Source organism: Cupressus sempervirens, chromosome 1, assembly GCF_028749045.1.
Source record: "Cupressus sempervirens isolate cs-2001-9-10 chromosome 1, ASM2874904v1, whole genome shotgun sequence".
NCBI classification, from domain to species: domain Eukaryota; kingdom Viridiplantae; phylum Streptophyta; class Pinopsida; order Cupressales; family Cupressaceae; genus Cupressus; species Cupressus sempervirens.
Window position 1 is genome coordinate 101,176,891 of NC_143118.1, and position 23,128 is coordinate 101,200,018.

Here is a 23,128-nt window from a genome sequence, read left to right on the forward strand (position 1 = left end):
CCCACATATGTTGAACTTCCCAAGAGGTAGTTACACTTGAGGACATTTTGTGCCGTCAACGAGTTATTCATGAAGTACCTTCACAATTGTTTGGGTCCTGCTTTAGTTAATTTAGCGTATTGTTATTCAAACATGTGGACAATAGAGCATTCTTCAATATCACACATCATGAAACTATTTGTTTCACCTCCTTCCATGGAGTTGCTCTACCTTCGCAATTGAATATCTTTATTCCTAAAAGGTAGAACGTGGTTTCTTACTCTTAAATCTTTATCACCATTTGTCCTCAAGACTACATCTTCAATATTGGTGCTACCACATTAGGAGGGATTGCCTCATCTTTTCTCTTTCATGAGGGTTATCTTGATCATACTTATGTGACCAATTTAGTACTATGGGACATTCGAAGTCACTCGTACTTAGTCGTGTATTTTCCCCATTAAATTTTTGTTCTTTTACTTCACCTGTGAGAGATCGTATTCCACTTGTTTGTAGATGGATACCTAATCAATCATACATCTTGGGGGGCATCTTTCCTTGTGTTTCATGTTTAGAATTGTGTTTATGTTATTCATAAATATTGTTGTTTTTACATATGTAGCATTTCATAATTGTTCACATGCTTAATAATATTCTCATGCATTTAGTAAGCATGTTTGTACATACATGTTTTGCTTAAGTTGAATGACCCTAATTTAGACTAGCTTAGTCTAATCTGCTTTTGGTTTGCTCTAATTTGCTTTTCTGAGTTATTACTTTGTATAAAAATAATTCATTTATATTATAAAAATGTCATTCAATCTCATTGTAATCCTACTTAACATTGTGCAATCAATACTAAATTTCAAATTGTGCAAATCATATTGCCTCTTAATCTTCTCTTTGTGACAGGTGGTATGCATGCAAATAATTTCTAACTTTTAGATTGATATCATTATTAACTTCCACATTGTATCAGAACTCAAACACGTGAAAGATTGAAGAAGTTTACTAGGTCGGATCTTCAAATTTTTGGAGCCGTTCAGCATATACTTTTTTGGTATGGTATTCAGTGCTTGTATTCCATTCTGCTTAAACTCCAAATTGCCTTAATCCTCTTTGTTTTTTGTGTGAACGGCAAGAGTAATTTTTGCACTGATAAATAATGCACATTAATGTCTGTTTTCTATGCATTGTATTTTGCGAAGGATCTAAAAAGTATAAAGAATTAACATCTAAAACAAGCCCAATCGGACAAGCCTTATGTTATTGATAGCATGATATAACACAGGCAATATGAAAACTTTTGCCAGCCTGAATTGGATAAAAAAACAAAAGCAGAACCCATCAGCAAATTGCATTTTCATGAGCAGCAAGTTTACTGCATATCTGAGAAGAGAAAAGGAAAAAGAGTATGTTTGACAAAACCACTGAAGAGAAAAGGAATGAAACAGTGGAGTAGGATGGTAATTACAGCCACACCAATCTGTAATTAATTTGACTTTATTACAGACACTAAACTGGTACATTTCATACGGTTAGAATCACCTGCCTCACTCCGATATTATAAAGATTCAAACATCTTTGTCCTTCTCTGATATTATAAAGATTCAAACATCTGTGTCCTTGCTAGATAATATCTCGACATATCTGATATCTAATATTGCCCTAAACATCCAATCTGCAAGTATTTATTGACAGTTTGTCACAAATATTTTCCGTCACTATTAATTATCGGGGACATGAGCACTCCTAATCATCAATTGTTCCAAATTGCAATCAAATTTTGGTTCTCGATGTTGCTGCTAAATTTATGAAGTGAGCTTGAATGTAGAAATTAAGAAAGCACAAAAATGGAACCATAAAGAAAGCCTGCAATTTATGCGCCCTCATCACCAGCACTAAAAAGTCAGAACCTCATTTTAGCTTGGAAATGCATATTTAATATCATGGGCCATCTTGACATTCGAGCTAGGAATTTCAGGTAAAACAGTCATATGCTTCAAAATTAAGACTGATAATCAACTACTGCTTATCATTGGGGTGATAAGCACAAAAAATATCACTGAAAATACAATTAGGAGAAGAAAAACTTAACAAATCAGTAGCATTTACAGCTCTTGCTTAAACAGTTGTACAATGCTACAAAAGAAAAGCTTTGTGAGGCTGGCTCATGACCTTTGATGCTCCAAAGATGGCCAAATCTGATCAGCTGCTTATCAAATTTTCAAGTTACCCCAAACACAGGAAAATAAACCATATTGCATCCTAAAATATGATTCGCAGTGCCTCTTGTGGAACTCCTTATGCCGGCAATGCCAATGCACAGAGGCTTGTTTGATAAACAATTTAGCCCAAGGCTTCTTCACAGTGAAACTATTGAACTCCTGACCATCGAGCCCAATCAACAAATTGCATGCCACCATAAACATTGTTTGCAAATCGTATACCAATGGTAAAGGCAATGGCAATTAGAGGGACCCTTTTAGCCAAGATAGAGCTTTCAACAACACGCTCCAACCCATTAACAACTTGATACCGGGTATTTGATGACACAGCAAGGAAAACACCTGCAAAAGAAGAGAAGTAATAACTTGAGTAGTACATAACAAGGATACTTAAAAATCACCAAAACAAGTACTCAACAAGGAAGGTAGCAAAGCAAAAAGCTGGCTCAGTAATCTCAATACATCAAATGTTAATTGAAAAAAGAAAGCACCAAAAGCTTAGCTTAGATACAATAAGGTTATGAGCCATGGTATGAAATCTTATTCAATCAAGTGAATGACATAGATGTTGTTCTTCAAATTTATTTTTTAATCTTGTCCACAAAAATTTTTGTGGCATATTTAAAGAGGTAAAATGCGGTATTCCAGAACAAGAAAACAGAGCTTCTTAGTGAGCTCACATTTCTTTATATTGTTATGCAAGTTACTATGATAATGGAAATCCCTAAAGACAGGAATTTCCGGTTGCTAGAAGATAGTTTGAAATTGGAATAATGCAAACAAAATGGAAATTACAAAAGCTCACTTCTGGCCTGATCAGAAGAGTCGCATAGTTTGTTAGAGATTACATGGAAAATTGAAAAGTATATTTAAAGACATAAGCATATAATATTTCTAAGCCCTGCGAATGAAATATGCTTCCGAAGGATAAAGATCGGGTGGATCTTGAGAATTGTGCATAATATTTAGACAGAGTGCTAAATATACTGGAAAAGAACAATACACAGTACTGATGAGGCTGAAACAGTAAATGGAACCTTTGATTGTGATTTCTACAATTCCAGGGATTAGACTTACTGTCCATTGACTGAGTTTGTTGACTTATTATGAACATGATTTATTAAGTTAATTTACACATACTGCTACCTTTACAGTGTATGCTGTGGAGAGGTATTTTACTAATTTTGGATATTCACTTTGGTATAATGTTTTTCGCCGCATTAATCTTTGCTGGGATGCTGTCCCAGTGGGCCACTATATATTGTAACCTGTTTTTACACAAAAATGGAAATTGGAAGCCTCGAATATCTTATTATATATCCATTTCACCATTAAGTTTAATAACAGGGATAGAAATAAGCATTTTGTGAGGGTGTTGTGCTCATGATGGGAACTGTGGCATGTGAGGTGTATAAGACTAATTTTTACACAATAATTGGCAAACTGTGTATGGTTTATTGTAGTGTTGGAAGGCAAATATTTTTGTAGCCTAAAATATCTCTCAACGTCAATCTATCATCAGGTACAATTTCTCTTTCTGTGTGTCACTATATCTGAAGAGCCTTTGATGGATTTTTTCCCTTTAAAACATCTATAAGTAGACAGGTAATCAAATGCAACATCGAAACAAAAACCTAAGTTCAACCAGACAACAAAATTGCTGAATTGCTATGTGAATGTCAGAGTAATATTAATGGAAAACATACCCCAGAGCGCTGCACTTTTTAGAAGAGGAGGTACAGCTACATCATGCTCTTCTGATTTGTTTAATTTTCTGCAGATTACACATGAAAAACCGTTGAAAAACCTAAATGGAGAGAAGTCTTGCTTGGAAAATATTATATGCTGTAAAATCAAGAAGTTGTACTGTAAAAACTACATTCACATCACTCATCCTTGAAGTTTAAAAGTGAGATGGTTGGCATCAAACTTTATCCAATATTTTATGCTGGTCTTATTGAGCATCTTTGAAATTGGATTCTGTTCTCTATATCCATCTACCATATTACGTAAACACTTAAAGACAAACATTGGATAAGTCTACTGAAAACAATCTATCAGAAACAAAGCAGAAAACAATCATGTAGGATGCAAAGCAACTAGGAGACAACAGAACTAGAAGTATCAATCTGACAATAAAACATGAAATAGAGTAAATTGTTTCCCAAATAAACAAATAAAGTAAAGATTTATACCGTTTGAGTGTCATGATTGAATTAGCAATTCCCTGACCAATAATTCCACATCCAAAACCAACTGCTCCATATTGAATACCCTAGTCACATGCATAGAATGTATTTAATACAAGTCATTGTTAAAGTATTCCAATCATAAAAAGAGGCAAGTGCATTGATACAATTATACCAACATCTTCAGCATGTCTCATCGGCTCATTTCTGTTTCTGATATTCTATTAAAAATATCATATAGATTTATAAGGCCACTAGTTGCATAACCTCTTGTACTCTCACTCAATATCAGATCACTTACATACATCTTAAGCAACAAATAACATGTACACGATAACATAATGAGAAAATAAAATTATTACCACCATTGAATCTGTCAGTTTCATGATAACCTCACAGATGTAAACCATATTATCTTCTGTTCAATAACCATTCTAATATCAATCAATTACATTTGATTCCAAAAACCTCAGCCATTATCAGAAAACCTAGGAGATTTAAAATCATATCAATAAGACTTCCCAAAATTCTTGCAGAGAGTACGGCAGCCAGTTTAACAGCCATGTTACACACTTATCAGAAAAGCTCATCAGACAACCTATGACACTGAAAACAAAAGGAAATCTTCAAGCTCCTATCAAATTACCTTGTAAAAATACGTGCCAATTCGCTGTTGAATGGAAAACCTCCGACCAGGCATCTCAGCTTCAAAAACACTAAACAAAAACAAGAAGTTATTCTCATTGTGAACAATTTAAATAAAATATACGGAAACATATCTTTAGAATCTAAAAATGTGCTACAGCTATTAAAATATATGGCATGTCTGTTGTTTAGAGACTCATGGCATGCAGAACCTATTTAGCTTAGATGTCCAAGTAGCATGACTCAATCATCCAAGCAATAGTAAATATTTTATAGACGAGCCTGTAAAACTTCCATACTCATTACATTGTATTAATAGCTAAACTGCTGATCCTAATTCTGATACAGGTTCGGGTTTGGGTTCAAGCATGTGGGTTAAGCGAAGAAAAAACCTTGGTTTCAGGTTCAGCGCGCACACACACATTGATATATTATAAATTTATATATACATCATAAATGCTCAAAACCAAACGTATAATAATAAGTTAGAAACATGATACTTATAAATCCATAATTGCCAACAAAATTATAAATAAAATACCTGATTTATCATATTCATTATTAGCAAAATCTCAAAATGTCATTACACATTGAAAATTCAAATTACATGCCATATTTTATATTTCATATTAATATTCATCTAGATCGAACGCATTAAGGTAAGCATTTGGTTAGTCTGCATTTGAACCACACTCCATGCCACTCACAATAACTGTCTGTACCATGTACAAGAGCTACCTCTTCCTCATCTATCGAGACATGGGCAAGCTGTGAACATTACACAAGGAGCAATGATTTTGCTGGAGGAAATTGATTTGTTTGCAGGTTCCATCTAGGTACATCCCAGGCACCTAGGATCCTCCCACAGGAACCCAGTTCGAACCCACCAAACTGGACTGAAACCAAAACTCGACTAAAACTGCAACTGGAACTGGAACCAGAACTCAGTCTCAAACAAGGGAACACATTATATTGTTCACAGTTATTTCATCCATTATTATCTCATCCCAAATATAGGATCTCACTGATTACTGACATTGAAAAGTCATAGTATTTATAGTTGCAGTCCGAGTTGTTACAATAGTGTCAAATTTCAAACATAAAATCAAACAACTAAATAAGTTATAGACCACAAAGAGAGAGCACAGTTGAGTTCAACCCCAGCAGATGATGGTTGGATGAGATCAAATTTTGATGGGGCCAAACTCAGAAACCCAGGATTGTCACGTGTGGGATGCATACAGATAGATCACAAAGTTAATATCATGGCAGTGGAGGTGAAAAAACTGGAGGGAATAAATAAGGAGGGGGGTTTCAAGCGGCATGGCTGGCTCTAAAGACCTGTTGAAATCCAAAGCTCAAGAAAGTCCATTTGGAAGGGGGCTCGCTTATTATTGTAAATGCACTATAGCGGAAAAAAAATCCTAGCTGAAAGCCTAAGAAATTCATAAAATTGATTTGAAGCCTTCTGGAGCAATACAACCATTTCAAACTCTCACATGTGGATATAGAGGATAATGTTGATGTCGGTTTTGTACCACTACATTACATATAGCAATTGAATACTTGATACGGAATATCAAACACTCAATTCCTCTCTTGAAAAGTTAATACTTATGAAGACATGAGAAAAACTCCAATGTTCCTTACACCTATGGATACTAACTCAGTTATATCAATGTGATTTGCTGGTAATCACCTAGGCGGCCTTACGTTGTTTATTCAAGGATAACTTCGACTTTTGGTGTGATGGTAATGAATCTAGCTTTGTAAAATATATGAGTGCCGAATGATGTTGATGGTGGTGATGATGGGGGTGTGTCTGCCAATGATGTTTCTCCTTTTCTAACTTTATAAGAATGAACTCCAACTACTCAACTACTTGCTGTTCTACTCCTGCTCCTATGAATGGAAAGATTAGCAAATGGACGAGGATCGAATCTAATGAAAGCTAACCAACGGCTTTACCTCCATAGATGCAATGATTCAAAGAAAAAGACTAGATTACCACGCAAGGCTTCCTAACAAGCGGCTAGGATGCTAGTGGCCTAGTTTATAGATCCCTATCAAACATCCACTAATATCACCATGCAACTATCATCTACTCTTACTCTTACTTAGCAACTTTCTCAAAATGAAATCTACTTTAACAGCTTCAAAGGAAATCTAATTCTAACTATTGGAAGTAGAAACCATGCAATAACACCAAATGTTCTTAATCACCATGCAAGTCACAACAATGATAAAGAGAGGCAATTTTGGTATTATCTTAAGCAACAATTTTCTTCAACCCTTTACAAATGAGAGCAAATGACCTTATATAGGGGCCATAATTACAACCAACGGTAGAGATTAAGAGGCAAACTCAACAATCCAAATTGAATCCCAAAAACCCTAATTAGGGTTGCCACCCCATTGGCCAATGAGAAGACACCACCTCATTGATGGACCAATGAAAAAAAAGGAAAAGTGGCAACCAATGAGAAGGCACCAAAATGGTAGCCAATCAGAATCAAACACCTATCCTACACAAAAGAAAGGAGAAATTGCCACTTGGGCTTACATCAAATGATCTTCTAATATAATTCTACCCTTTTCTTTCATCTTTTTAGCCAAGGCAATGAACTTGGCTAGCATGTTGTTGACTTCCTTCATGGGAGAGCAAAGTGTGAGCTTCATCTTGAGCTCAACTGAATTCATCATGTCGCTCATTGCTTGCAGTGTCTTCTCATGATCCTTCTCATATTCTTTCGCATATCCGATAAAGGCATTGAGGGAGGCAAAGGTGCCCAAATGCTTCTTCTTGATGGCAACCTTCCCCAACTCATCCAATCTCAATCCAAGCTCTATCTCATTGACGCCCTCCACTTTGATATCTTCAAAATCAAGTGCAGCCCCAACATCGCTCAACATGGTTGAAATGGAAGTGTCAACGCCTCGACTATGCTATGCAATCTCATTCTGTATCTCTTCAAGTATCCTCAATCTGATAGTCAAGGCAACAAACCAAGACTCCACCGTACTCGTTCCTCCTTCATCTACCAACTTGGTCCTTTCCAAATATTTCTCTGATAGCTCAATAAATGCCTATCGCCTGGGAATGGCTAAGTCCTTGACTAGAAGGAAATCCTTCCACTCACCTTCAAATGTTTTGAATTTATCTCTAATAGCCACTAATGACCTGAATGCTGAGACAAAAGAAGGCAAGAAGTTTCGCCCATCTTGAATTGTATCATGGATCCAATCCTTGACTTCATGCAACTGAGCCGATATCTCTTCTGTGTTGCTCCCACTGTCTTGAGGAAGGGTTGCTTGGTGCAATTGTTGGATAGGCTGGCAATCTCTCCAATACCTGTTTTCTGCCTCCAACTTTACAATCCTTTCGTTTGCCTTCCTCAACCTTTCTCTAATTGAAACCATGCCTTCCTGGATCTCCTCACATTCCATCTCATCCGTGATTCTTCCCATGTTATGCTCTACTATGTCATACTCCTAAGCTATAATCTCATCCACTGCCTTGCTAACCTTTGATATAGCAATCTGAACCTTCGGTGACCATCATTGTCGCTCCTGATTATCTTTGCCACTGTTTTTGCAATTTGTTTCTGATTCTCACTGTCACCCTTTTCCACTAACCCTTGGATATCAGTCACCACTTCGCCTCTAGGCATAAGCATTTGCCTTAACCATAGCGGTGTCATCCATCTCCCCAAATCTAGATTCGATTCGACTAGCAAAGCATCACCAACAGCCTCGAGTGCCTGGCTTATTTCCTCAATATCAACTGGCTTATCTTCTTTTTCACTAGTGACTGTCACATCATCTCCATGTTGGTTCTCCAAGAGAGAAGAGTACTCGGTACTATCAGTGTAACCACTTGATTTTGAATCAGAGCTCACCTCTACTGCCGCCCCTTGTCCACTTGTATTATCCTCTTGGCTTCTAGCCTCAATTATGCTCTCCCTTAACAGTGTTGCATTTTGTTTCTTTGTTGGAGGCTCCTGATGTTCTTTACTTTTCTCAACCTCCAAACTTTTCTTCTTGCTCTTAACTACTCTGTTGCTGGCTACTGCCCTCACCTTTCTGTCTGATTGACTCCGCTAGACCTTCTTCCTCGGGTTTCATCTTCTCATAAGGCATACCTTTCGACTTTGTAATTGTCTTAACTTCTCATTGTACCACAACTCGGTGTGTAGATCAACTGTCCTTGTAACTGCCTCTAAGGAAGGATCCTGGTGATCATCCCAATCTACTGGACTCAACTTTGTTCCATCCACTGTATCATAATATCCTCTTAGCACATTTTCATCCTCTTCCAGTTGATCAGGAATATCAAGGCCTCTCCATCTGATTGCCCTCATTATGCCCACTGACAATCTTGAAAAAGCTAGCTTTCTCACATGAAAGTCATCCTGTGCATTGGCCCAAAAATCTTCTATAGTAGGAATATGCTTGAATGTATTTCCATGAGATGCCTTGATAAGACCATTAGGATCAAATCCTTGTCTTGCTCTATACCATCCTAGAGGATACCATTCTAACTCTTTCTCCACAACTGCAAAGGCGACAAGATTGGGGCAAGTATCATTGCTTATTCCAAACGAGAAGGTAATCCCTGCCTCACCTTTAAGTTTCATCATTTTGTCATAATGCTCAAGTTGCCTAGCCAACTCCATCAAAACTACCTTGTCGGGTGGGTACTTTGGAAGTCTCTTGGGACAAACTGTACTTCCTGCTACTCTAATATATGTGAATTGTGGAAATTGGATGAACCAACTCCCATACTTCTTAACTTTTGCTTATGCTTCCATTGAGAGCCTCTTAGCAAGTGTCCCTTGTAATATCCTTACCATCTTCATGGCAAACGTGTGATAAAACATTTTATAATCTTTGGTGTTGTGCAAATGAAGCTGTGGATAGCACTCATGTACCAAACATTGCCCCGGCCCATTGCCAATCACTCCTACGGCCTTAAGTCTAGGATTTTCATATAGTCTCAAAATCAAATAGAAAAGATAGGACACCATATAGCATTGCTTTTGATTTTGCACTGTCCTAAGTTGCAACTCTAAATTTTTGCTTATAATCCTAGCCCAATCAAATCTTCTCGTCCCATTTTCAATTTCATCAATAAAGAAATACATCCAGTTCTCGAATTGCATACCTTGAGCCATGCCTATGATTCGGCTGAGAAGCACAATGAGATCGTCATACTCTAATTTGAAATCTAACTTGGTGAGCCTTGACAACTTGGTAACTCCCTTCTTGCCTTCCTGTAACCAATTTTGCTTTAGATGAATGAAATAAGCCTCCTGATTATCTTGAAATAACTTAGCCGCCTAACCCACATTACCACTATCATGCTTTTATATTGGGGAATATTAAATATTTTTTCTACCATTTGTCCATCAATGTTGGCTAACACTCTCTTCCTTTCATCAAAAATGGACTTAGTAACAATATCAAACCGGAATGTACACTCCATTACCAATTTTGGACAAGGCAAGGTAGGAGGGAAAGCCGCCGCGTGAACAATTCCGCTCTTGTAGATCTTTTTTGCCATGGGAGATTGTCCTTCCTTCAATCTATCCTTTAACTGTATCATGTTCACCATGCCAATATTGGTATCACTTATTCGCCTCACTTTCGAGAAGGTGGTGATCTTAAGCATCATGTCTTCTTGTTCTTTTTGGTATTCATTCTCTTTGGGTTCTTGCTTGCGCTAACATCTACCATCCTAAATACTTATTTTTGCCTCTTCGTTCTAAATGATATGGACTACACTTATCAATCTCCAACCTTCTTTCTATCGATGAAATCTAGCATATTTCTGCCTCTCCAAGTCCTATCTCTACACGTATCAATCTCCAACCTTCAACCTAGGGGTGGGACTACCACTTATTTCTGCCTCTTTGTTACCTTAGGATGGACTACACTTATATCTCCCAACTTCAATCCTAGGGTGGTCTAGCTTATTTCTGCCTCTCCAAGTGTCCTATCATGAAATCTACACTTATATCTTTCAACTTCAACCTATCAATGGAATGATGAAGTGGTGGATGATGAGTGCAAGAAGAAAATAAGGGAAATGAACCAAGCAAGAACAAGGAATAGAATCCGCCTTTAAACCAATCTTCACCTCTAAAAATGAGTAGAATTTTACCTTAAATCTGCCTTTACCAATAACCGGGTCCTCCTCAAATTCGGATCAGATTTCGGAAATTTCAACCTTCCTTGCAAATAATGATGCCCTAGTAAAAGTCAGAATTTTGACTTCTTTGAAATCGCCCACACATGCCAAAAAAATTAGACCTTGGACCATACAACCTCTTCGCCAAATAAAATCACCCAATTCTGAAATTCGCTGCCAAGAAAATGGAAAAAATCTGCCTTAACAAAATCACCCAAGCTGGAAAAAATCAGAATTGCTCCAAAAAATGCCCTAGGGCCCAAGCAAGGAGAAGACAATGCCGCCAAAAAAGGAGAAAATCTGCTCCAAAAAGAAATCGCCCAAGTCTGAAATTTGCCTCTAAAAGAAAATCACAAATCCAAGAAGGAAGAAGGAATGAGAAAATAAGAGGAGAGGAAGCCCCTGCCGCCAAAAAAGGAGAAAATCTGCTCCAAAAAGAAATCGCCCAAGTCTGAAATTTGCCTCTAAAAGAAAATCACAAATCCAAGGAGGAAGAAGGAATGAGAAAATAAGAGGAGAGGAAGCCCCTGCCGCCAAAAAAGGAGAAAATCTGCTCCAAAAAGAAATCGCCCAAGTCTGAAATTTGCCTCTAAAAGAAAATCACAAATCCAAGGAGGAAGAAGGAATGAGAAAATAAGAGGAGAGGAAGCTACTCTTATACCAAACCTTTTGCCTCTCCAATTGGGCCGACCTACCTGGAGGGAAAACAAAATTAAATTAGCCCCTTAATTAATGGCCCAAATTTAAATGCAACATTAAAATCATTTAGCCCATAGTGAAATTAGCCCATTTAATTACCAGTTTTGATCAAAAATTGCAAAAATAAAAACAAGATAAGCCTAGTAGATGTCAAAATTTTCATTTAGTATCATTTTGGCAATTAAAATATCATTAAAATTGAATTTAGCAAGCTAAAATTGATTTCCAATTTCAATTTACCAATTTCTTTTAACATTTTTTAAATTCTTCTAGGCAATATTTCAACTAAATTAATGCGATTTTGCAATTTAATTCAATTTTGATTTTGCAATACAATTTCAATTTTTTAACCAAAATAAATCATTTTTCTAGCAATCTAAATCGATTTTCCAATTTCAATTTCACTATCAAAAAATTTCCCTTTTCACTAAAAATTCAAGATTTTCCAAAACAATTAAATCTAAAATTCATTCTAAAAATGTCTGAGCTTATACAATTATATCAAATTTTCAAAATCCGTCTAAGTCCAAAAATTTGCAAATTTATCATGTCAAATATCGTTTTATCCATTGAAAAAATTGTTGCTTTTGAATTCTATTTGGCCTAAAGATAAAATTACATTTTTCAAAAAATCAAGTTAACACCGGGTGAAAAAAACAAATTACATCAAATCCCTCCTGGCCCGAAGGCATCCAAGGTGTAAAATTTTCAAATCGAAAACCTCTGAACAACTCCGAAAAATTTGCCAAGGTCCCCAAAATTTTTGGGCCGATGATGTGAAAACTTCACAACAAATAACAGTTAACAGATCACCTAACTGACAGATTTCCAACTTACTCTAGGATCAAATTCTGAACAAATGATAGAAATTATATTTGCAATAGGGGTAAGTCCAATCAAGCCATGGATTTTCAAACTGATTGAGTGTCATGTCCCTATTTTAAGATAGAATTTTAATAATAATTAGATAGTACAATATTATTAAATAAAAAATGATAATAAAATCATATATTTAAATATAAAAATAAGAAATAATAATAAAATATTATTATTAAACATAAATAATAACATAGATAATCTATTATCAATAAATAATATATAAAATAATTAAGTAATAATAAAATTACAATGAATGAATAAATAAATAAATTAACTACAATGCAGAATATTGTAGAAAGTACATTACCTTTTTTAATAGGATTTAATAAGAAATGATAATAGACATAAAATAAATAAGTAAATATAGAATAATATAAATTAATTAAATCTAATGAAATATCAAGAGATGTGTAATAAAGGGATTTGACTCCTTCAGATTAAGCTATAAAAGGGAGGAGAGTTCATTTGAAAGAGGAAAAGAAGAAGAGGAGAAGATAGGAGTAAAAGAAGAATTAATAGAAGGGGAAAGGAATGAGAAGAAAATAAGGAAGGGATTTTTTCAAAAGGTTTAAATGATGAAAGGATGTGACTCTTCGAAAATGATGTATTTATGAATGGTTCCAACTCTTTGAAAATGTTGTAATCATGAAGTGTTGTGACTATTTGAAAGGATTGTGATTATGAAGAGTCGTGACATTTTAGAAGGACAAAAATGAAAAAATAAAACAAGATTTATAAATTACTAATGCATAAGAAACAAACAAGGAGAATATGATTATGGAATAAAAAATAATTTAGATTGGAATCATTCTAAAATAGAATAAGATACAATGGTATCAATTCATATCAATAAAATCAGATCCCATTCAAGGGAAACATAGGGGATTTCATAGGCAACTCTTGTAGACCTTAAGGGTCCGTTTGTTTGCTGGTATTGAACTGGAGTTGGTAGGAACAAATCCTAAAAAATATTAATTTTCAGTTTGGATAAGTCAAACCAGAATTGGAATGAGTTTTTGAACTCCCATTTTGGTCCAAAATGAAGATTTGTTTATTCCGAATAAAGAGATGGAACTGGAATTGGAATTGGCTCAAATTTTCATTTTCATTTTTCCCGCTCAACAAATCCTAAATCTGAATTAACAAATCCAACATCTGACAAATTCTATATAAAGCAAATGTAGCATTTACTAACGCTAGTAGCCAAACAAGCCTAAGCGATACCTTTAGAGGAAGATGGCTTAACTAATTGAGGGTTGTCATACAAAACACAGGGAGTCCTCCCAAAGGCTTATGAAGTCTAACTTGTATAAAAGTTTCAAGGAAGTTGGAAGAATAACCGAGGACCATTCTCTAGAACATAGGGGATCCTCCCAGAGGGTTAGAAAGCCTCATTTGAAGGAATCCTTAACAACTATGCAAAAACAAGATATCTAAATATTAATTATTATAATTAAATTTAATATTTTTTACTAACAAATTTTCGTAGGTTAATCTCATTAAGAAACAACTTAAGGAGGGGAGCTATTACTTTTATAGTAAATCGATATTGTTGTAGTTGTATTAAACAAAGGAGAAGAAAGCTCCTTGTATAGATTAACAAGGACAATGATTCTAAAAGAAACAATCATGAAATAAAGACGGAAATAGAAACTACCTACAAAACTAAAGACTAATTAAGATGACCATTGAAGAAACATTATAACCTAAGATACCGATTCTCTCCCAAAAAACTAGAATGTTGATACTGGTGTGTTAGGATGTGTTGGTGCTTTTGGATGTTGCTCCCAAGAGCACCCAGACAACATCTACAGTGCATCTGGAGAGCACCCGTGACTTTTTCAACACCCAATCACTTAGGTCACTGTAAAAAGCATGTGTTAATTGATATTTTTAATTCTATTTTTGCTCCTTTTTGCTCCTACGGACCTAAACCCTAAAACAACCCTAAAAGAGGTCATTCATGCTCATTCTTCTCATTTTGTTTGCAGCTAGGCTCTCCGCTTTTTTCAATTTAAACTATCAATGGTGAAATATAATGCTATTGAATGGTTTATTTTTGTATGTTTCTTGCATTTCTTTACATATACATATGTATACATACATACATACATACATACATACAAACATACATACATATATCAATGTTACCAACCTCGGATTCAGCTCGGACTCAAGCTCGACCGCTGGACTCGGCATGGACTCGACAATTAAAAACATATGAAATTCAAAAAAACTTAAGGATTTTAAGTTTTTTTCATGTGTCATTTAACCAATTAACATCAAATACACAATAATTGAGATAAATAAAACCTACTTTGCAAACATCCACAACTTTTCATATATCACATAAGTAAAAATGCAAATTTTTGAAAGAAATTACTTAAAGTTAAACTAAATAAGATAATAGAAATATAGTGTCACTGTCAAAGGTCTATAATATTCATGGAATATGCAACCATTGAATTAAAAGTTCAAAACATATATCAAAATAAAGGCTCATAGTAGCCTATGTCCTCCTATGACAACACCTAAGATAGGCCATGGAAAACTCTAGAGTCATCATCTCTCCCTATTTGTGAAGTTGAACCTTAATGACATGATCATCATGATCATCCTCCTCATCCTCATACTCATCCTCATAATCCTCATCATTAGAGTCGAATACATCACTCTCAGCCTCAAGGTCCTACACTGGGTCTCCTCGTGCTCTAGTGTCCTCCACTGCCATCGCCACTCCCACTGCCTTTGCCTCTCGATCCACCTGATCGGCCCACTCCAAGTCTTCATCCCTAAAGACAAGATCAACTTCTAGCTTCAATTTGACCTCAAATAGCCAAGACAAGTTGTGCAAGATAACACTTTTGAAGGCATGTTGAATCCTAAAATTTGGCTAAGCTTGAAATTTTTTGAAAACCCCCAAAATCTAGAATCTACATTTTAACTCCTATGAAGTTGAAACCTATCTCAAACATCCTGACAATATTTATACAAATATAGCTTAAAGTATAAGAAAGAAAATAAATGCAACTTATACTTAAATGTTATATTTGTATAAATCCTCCTGCCTCTGAGCTGAAAAACTTATTATTTTTAGTTGGCTGATGGCAAAGTCCAACCGACAGGACTCGGTGAGTCAGCCAAGACTTTGACTCGGACTTGGCCGAGTCCGAGTCCAGAGGCAGTTTGCCTCGTTTTGCTCAGCTCGCCTCGAGACTCGTCGAGTCTTGTAACACTGATATATATATATATATATATATATATATATATATATATATATATATATATATATATATATATATATATATGGACGCATCCAAAATCCAAAAAAAAAAAAAATTAAAAATCACACATCCCCGCATCAGCATCAAAACCAACATCGGTAACTTAGTAACATTCCAATACCCTCCCTTAATGGTCATTTGTCTAACTGTTGTCTTTTGGTCACAAATCCTTCATACCATTTCGTTGTTGTTGAGAACCTCCTTGGATTTGCAAAATGTTAATAAACACAAAGCCAAAATTCGTCCATAAAAGAACAGAGAAGAGCGTCCCTTTTTTTAGAATGCTTTGCAACAAGAGACAAGAGCCTGTCACTTATTCTACCACTGAGAGAAGTCTTCCACTAACCCTCCCAACATCAGCAGAACATCTAACTAGAAATCATCACAAAATATCCAACCTAATGTTGGTTAACAAAGTTGTTCTTCCCTGGAGATAGAGACAAACACTGAGAAGAACTAGCACGATTTTGAGGAAAAATCGACAAACCCTCAAAACTTTGCAATAAGATTGATGCTCCAAAACAAATTGCAAAAGCCACAATTTTAAGGAGAAAAAACGACGAAAACCCAACATGAATTTTTTGGTGAAAAATCAATCAAAATCAAACGAAATTTGAGACACAGATAATAGAATACAAAACTTTGTTTTTGATGGAAACCGGTAAAACCCAATGGATAATTTTACCAAATAATTTTTAAGTAGAAAATTATAAACCACCAGATAATTTTTGAGGAAAATTTTAAGAACCCACAAAGGAATCCCACGCAACTGTGCAAACTACAGAATAAGCATGATGCTTAAGGGAATGAAATTTCCTAAGGGCCCTGATGAGGCCCCTATGACCAAAATGATTAGATATCGCAAGATGATGCCAAAATGAGTCACTTAAGAGTCTAAGGGCTTGAACATTGTAATAAGGCCATAAAATGACCATTCCCAAGGATTGGATTCATGAGGAGTTTGTTTACTTAGTTTTTAAGACTTGAAAATCCAAATACCAACGATTAGTTGATTTTGGCAAGCACAATGGTTTAGAGAGTTTGAGAATTTTGAAGCAAACCCTCAAGCGTATGGATGGTCTATAAACATTGATTCCACGCCAAGGAAGGCAGCTGTAACATTCTGTAAGAAGTTTCGAAGATAAATCCGAAGCATACTTGCTGTTCTGATATATTTGCATTTGCCTTGAAACACTTTCATGATTGTAGTTTGAATCTTTTCAATAGAACTTACTTTCTAATGATTAGGATTGATTGAATTCTGTCCAAATACTTAGTACAGTTCATTAGAAGTCCTTCTCCAAGCATTTCAAGTGAGATATACTGATTGGTCTGACTGGTTCACATTGGGAATCTCTGGTTTTGTGAGTGCAGATATGTTTTAGGTTCATTCCACTTTATGTCACCAACTGTACCGTGTGGAATGCGGCCTCATTGATGTATTTTATGATCCACTAACTTTATATGATGCAGGACTGAGGAATTGGATGGTGATCACCAAGTTGTTGACTGAATTGTTAAGGAAAAGTGCTGAAATGTTTAAGAGAAATGAGCCATGGGTATAGCAGTGACTGATTGGCCTTAATAAGTGAGTGTTTTTATGTTAGAAGTTGTCCATATATGTTGAGGACAAGGTGTTGAATCCATTTACAAACACTGGAACTGACATTTTATGTGGATTTGGATAAACCCTAGATTTGAGGGTGAAAAGTTGAGGGTTTCATGGTTTGGCTATTTGGGGAGTGTGGCCGACCTAACCCAATACCAAAATCCATTTATTTGCTACATATCTAGAGATTGTTAAAAGTTATAGGATCAGGGGACAAACATTCATAGGGGATGCTTTGTAAAACAGACCTAATTAGGCCCTAAAACTGTATGTTCGTCAATTTCTGTACGAATCCTAAAAACTGTCTGTTTGTCAATTTCTGTACAAATCCACCAAAACACCAGCACCTGATTTCTGGATATGTTTTAAAACTCCAAAAAGGGTATCTAGAAATGTGTTTAGGTTGACAAGTTCTCAGGGAGAAATAGGAAAAAACTGAGGAAAATAGCCACTGGAGGGCTAATTGCCAAACAGGCCTAAAAGTGTATTAATACAACCTGGGAAGCTGTTGAATCAGGTTGATTGAAGTCAGATAAGACCCTAGGAAGGCTTAGGGAAAGTATTGAAGGTTTGAGGTTGATAAAACCAGATTTGTACAAAAGAAACCTAGTGAAGAAGTTAGGAAACCTTGTGGGTTATTCAACTGATTGTGGAGTCTTGCAAATCAGAGAGTTGATTGGTCAAAGGGCTCTGCATCATCTACCCTCACAAAGCAACACACCTATAAACTGGCTGCAGCTTTTCACTTAGTTGTCTCTCTTCTCAACAGTGTGTGCCCATGTACAAGCATGCAAATTATTCAAACTTCATTTTGTTTTTTGCTCTGGTATACACCAATCTATAGGCTTCTAATTTTTCACTTACAGACTTCCTGTTTGGCCTCACCACTGGCACGCTCTTCTCAATTAGAGAGCATATTTTAATGCCTTGACTAATTTTCACAAACTCTTCATTATTTGAGCTCCACTCCTCACCTCAGTGGGTGTGTTTGCAAGCTCTTTTTGTAAAGCCTGAAAAGACAGGCAAAAAACAAAAACACAACATAGATTGCCCTAACAAATTTGAAAGTTTAAACAACATTGTTTTTCAGTCTTGATGAATTCACTGCTTTCCATTAGCAGAAAACTCATCAAATACAGCAGCAGAAACACTCATACTGCAGCAAACATGTAAATACCCCTCACAAAGCCAGCGAATTGAAATTCATCACAGAATGTGAATGGTTCTGATCTTGGCATTGGTTTGGATGTCTGAGTGCAAGAGGAATGTATAGGAATCTGCATCAGTTAATATGCCTCTGAGAACGAAATAGTGCAAGTGGGTGTCATGGGTGAGCAAGATTTTTGGACAGCAGCAAACACACTCATATTGCAGCCAACATGCAGCCACCCCTCACAAAAGAGCAAATTGAAAATCATCAAGAATGTGGATTGGCATTGGTTTGGATGTTTGAACACAAGAGAAATGTATGGGAATCTATATCAACATGCCGGATAGAACGAAAAAATAGCAAAAGTCAGTGTCATGGTTGGGCAAGGTTTTTGGACCTGTGAAAGAATCAATATGTTGGCAGGCTCTTAAACACATGCTTGAGCTTTGTTCATCATGTTTGAGACCTCACTGCATTGTACTTGGCTGACTGATACTGAAGTTGACAAACTTTTGGTCCTCTCACCAAAGTTCTCTATGTATAGTAATAGAGCTCTCTGGAGTAACCATTTTATCCAAGTCACTGACTTGCAATTCTTGTGTTTAGACTACACTTTCCATGCTTCTTTCTTCACGTCGGATGCATCCACATGTTTGTTGAGTGAATATGCTATCAGAAATACTAACAACATGGTCTTTGACGAGTTTATGAAAAGCAACACTTTTAGTATCCGTTTTTTATGAGCTGTTCGGGAGTCTCCCACTTGATGGATCAAACAAAATTGTTCTAGAATTTCCCTCATTTGACACAAACCTTGTACAGTTCACACCACAGTGGTAATGGTTTTCTTTAATCCTTCAAGATTAACATATTTACGCTGAGGTTCATCATTATTAATCTCTAATGAGATGAGACATTTTCATGCAAGAAAAGAAAACTTCTGCTCATACTATGCTACATTTAGTAAGCTTAATGTCAGAATTGTCTGGATCCTCTAGAAGCAATGCTTGCTGTTCACGTGGGTGGCATCTCAAGAGAAGGATCTTTTCGTATTGGTAGTTAAAAATGAAAAATTTAAAAGTGGGACTGTGGATGCAAGGTCAAACATAATCATCAGGAATGTCAAAATAGTACCCATATGAAAAAAATATATGCCTCACCAAAATTGAATTAGTGAAATCTTAGTAAACATTATCCCAAGGGCTTTCTTCTCTCTTTTTTCAATTCATGCAATCCAAAACTAAATCAAAAACTCACTACAATATACTAAAATTACAGACTGTATGATGAAGAACTTACCTGCTAGGTAATGCTCCAATAGCATGGTTTAGTGTTCCCCTCAGTCCAGCTGCTCTAGTAGGCTGCCCAAAGCGAACAAATGGTGCCAACATACAAACTAACACAACATCCACAACAATACCAACAAGAAGATCAGCAACATAAAGCTCAAATTCTGACCAGAAGTCCTTTCCTCTCTTCTGAACTTCTGCAAATGTTGCGCAGCAAGAATCAATCATTATCTGCATACCAAATAAAACAGCAGAGCAAAAGTGATCACATGCATATAGTACTTACAAACAAAACTTATTAATATTACTTATTTATAATGTTTACCAGTATAAAATAAAAAGAACCCGTTGAAGATTAGAGCTCGACCTCTATGGAAACTTTAAATAGAAAACTTGGATCTGCAAGCATGCGGTTCCGTAAAATAGAGCTTGCACGGATGGCTGCTCCTAGGGGCCATATAGCTTCCTAAACAATGAAATAAAAGAAAAAAATGAAAAAGAAACACAAAACATCGCATGCATGCTATAGGGAGGAAATAGACATAAGCACAAGAAACAAAGCACAAAGAATGAATTTCCAATTCATACATACTTGCAGATTCAGGTAACGAGAAAGAAGCAATTTGCGTAAACCTGGGGAACTAGCAGCTTCCGCCATGTCAGATGGCAGGACAACACCTCTGGACTTGGCCTCTTTGAATACTTCTGCAGCACTTAAGATAGGTCCATATTCACTTCCGTCATCATTCCGATCCTGATTGCCCTCATTGTCCCCTCCTCCACCCCTTCCTCCTCTAAAGTTCCCATTGCCATCTCCTCCAAAATTTTCTCCACCTGCCCCACCATCGAGGTTCGGAACATTCTTAATGTCTCCATCAGTTCCAATACTCGACTTAGGTAGGTCAGGCTCTCCACTGGCCATTTCAGTAGGAATAACTGTGACCTCAGGATTCTCAACAAATTTTGAATCAAAACTCATCTCACATTTAACCAGGTAACACCGTCCTCTTTTAAATGAATGGTGCCTACCCCTATCAAATGAAACAATTTTAGGATGCATACCAGACTCAATGGAATTCATTTTACTTCTAAAGCTTCCAGAACTGTTGGGATGATCCCATAACAGCTTTTTATTTTCCAGGACAAGGGTAGATTTCACTCCTTTATTGGAAAAATCTTGAAAATTACCTTGCCTTTTGGAAACAGCAAATCCCCTTATTCTAACATGAGCACTTCGACCAGAATTGAAAAGACAACTAGGCAGCTTTGAGGGTTCAGAAGTTGAAATGACAGAAGATTGTTGACTAATACCGGCTGAGATACGAGCCATTCTATTTTTGGTGGAGATTTTAAGTTGTTCCAATCACCCTCAATAGTTGTAATTCTAGGGTTTGTGGTAATAGTCTAGTATAAATTCTACAGCTTTAAGTTTCACTGCATATGGAATTATTTGAAAAGGGCTTAATATAAACGGACACAGGAAGGCCTCATGAAATGTCGACAAATACGAAAAAAAATTCCACTTTTGCCTTGTGTAATCAATGCCCAACTAACGCTCCTCAATATTCTGCTTCGGAAGCACTTTTTCCTGTAAATTGCCACACAGAAATAAATTATCTGAGTATGACGATTAACCTTCAAATGAATAATATCCAGAAAATTGTCCATCATTACAATTAGATCCTAATACAGCAGAACAATATCATGAAATGCAAAAAGAATAAGCATGAAAAAATATCAGATCATTCTTAAGTCTTTCAAGCGTAAAAGATTGAAGGCATCCAACATAAAATTCACACTCTCTAAAACCCAAATGGGATGACTTCAAGTGGAAAAGATTAGAGGGACGTGATTAAATCCCCAAGAGACAACAAGGTCATGTCAACAACTAAGCCGAAAGTTTGCTCGTTACAAAAAAAAATTTTAAAAAATATTATAATCTCTAATGACTGCACGCCTCCTGCAAAAAACCATCTTCTCTGAACCAACCAATGGTGCTTAAAATGAAAACAAACATCAACGATCAACCTGATGCAACAGAATCGCCTATATTTTAACTTTTAACTGTAGACACAATCAACAGACAGAGAATATTTTTCAGCACTGATAAGCCAGAGAGATCTAACAGCCCTGTGTACTTCTAAACCCTAAGGAAAACCAATACGTTACCATTAAGAAAACAAACAGCTTTAAAAACTCGCACTCAAATGAAAACTTATTTTTTTGTCTGAAGGCAAAAACATAAGGCATTTCCACCAAACGAACTGGACAAGAAGATAAGCTCAGGTTTCAAATATCTTTTAAAGCCTAAACTCTGATGCCTCTTAAACCACACTAAAACCGAAAAACGCCTTAAAAACAATGTACAACTTAAATGCATTTAAACAAAGGAAAAGGCTCGATCTTAACCCTGTATTTTATGTGATCTACTCAAAACCTTCCCAAAACATGAAATACAATGCCATCCCGAGAAAAAAATACATCTGACAAAGAGAAAGACAAAAACAAAGCCGACATGTTTACCAGGGAATATATACGGTGCACTGCAAACACACTCGATCCCAGACCTGAAATTTTTAGTTGAATATGCCAAACACAGTAGAGTGAAAACACTAACCCCTGCAAATCCTTCCGCTGCGACGTAAAGAAGATTATAACTGATGCAAAAACTTGGTATTTTTTCGTCGGGCACTGTAAGTTCCTCTACCACAAAATCACTGTTATATTCAAGATTTTGACTGTCGGGAATCAAAATTATTAGACGGGTTATGTGAAAACTAGTGGTCGCTAGAATAAGGTTCCCACACGCCAAGGATTCTCTTTAGGCCCTTAGCTCCCTACAATAATTTAACAGAACAAGTTTTTTCATATCTAGAATGTTATTTGTTCTCTTATTATTGTTGAAGCATAGGATTGCCATCATGTCGCATCGAATATAAAATGCTGAGTTAAAGGGGGAAGCAAAAGTCTGGTGCATTAATAGGTTG

General features: G+C 36.1%; 1 protein-coding gene across 2 annotated transcripts; it reads right to left on the bottom strand.

The window, feature by feature from the left end:
• Positions 1–1,899: 1,899 nt before the first annotated feature.
• On the bottom strand, positions 1,900–22,836 carry LOC149576420 (protein RETICULATA, chloroplastic-like). 2 transcript variants are annotated; one of them, XM_089817222.1, is made up of 8 exons: positions 22,759–22,836; positions 20,734–21,729; positions 20,509–20,607; positions 20,152–20,372; positions 5,043–5,112; positions 4,403–4,482; positions 3,914–3,981; positions 1,900–2,549 (listed from the first exon to the last, which is right to left on the bottom strand). In XM_089817222.1, exons 2-8 carry the CDS (start codon positions 21,469–21,471, stop codon positions 2,356–2,358), a joined length of 1,470 nt encoding a protein of 489 aa, XP_089673348.1. In that variant the 5' UTR covers positions 21,472–21,729; positions 22,759–22,836; the 3' UTR covers positions 1,900–2,355. The 2 variants fall into 2 exon arrangements, with proteins under 2 accessions (XP_089673348.1, XP_089673345.1); XM_089817219.1 differs by having other exon boundaries at positions 22,665–22,836.
• Positions 22,837–23,128: the final 292 nt, after the last annotated feature.

What these genes read in the sequence shown, in the direction of transcription:
- LOC149576420 (XM_089817222.1), bottom strand. Translation starts at nt 21,471, where the DNA reads ATGGCTCGTATCTCAGCCGGTATTAGTCAACAATCTTCTGTCATTTCA. An exon ending in TTGGCACGTATTTTTACAAG is followed by an intron (nt 4,483 to 5,042) that starts GTAATTTGATAG and finishes GCATGTGACTAG; the next exon opens with GGTATTCAATATGGAGCAGT. An exon ending in TCAATCATGACACTCAAACG is followed by an intron (nt 3,982 to 4,402) that starts GTATAAATCTTT and finishes TGTAATCTGCAG; the next exon opens with AAAATTAAACAAATCAGAAG.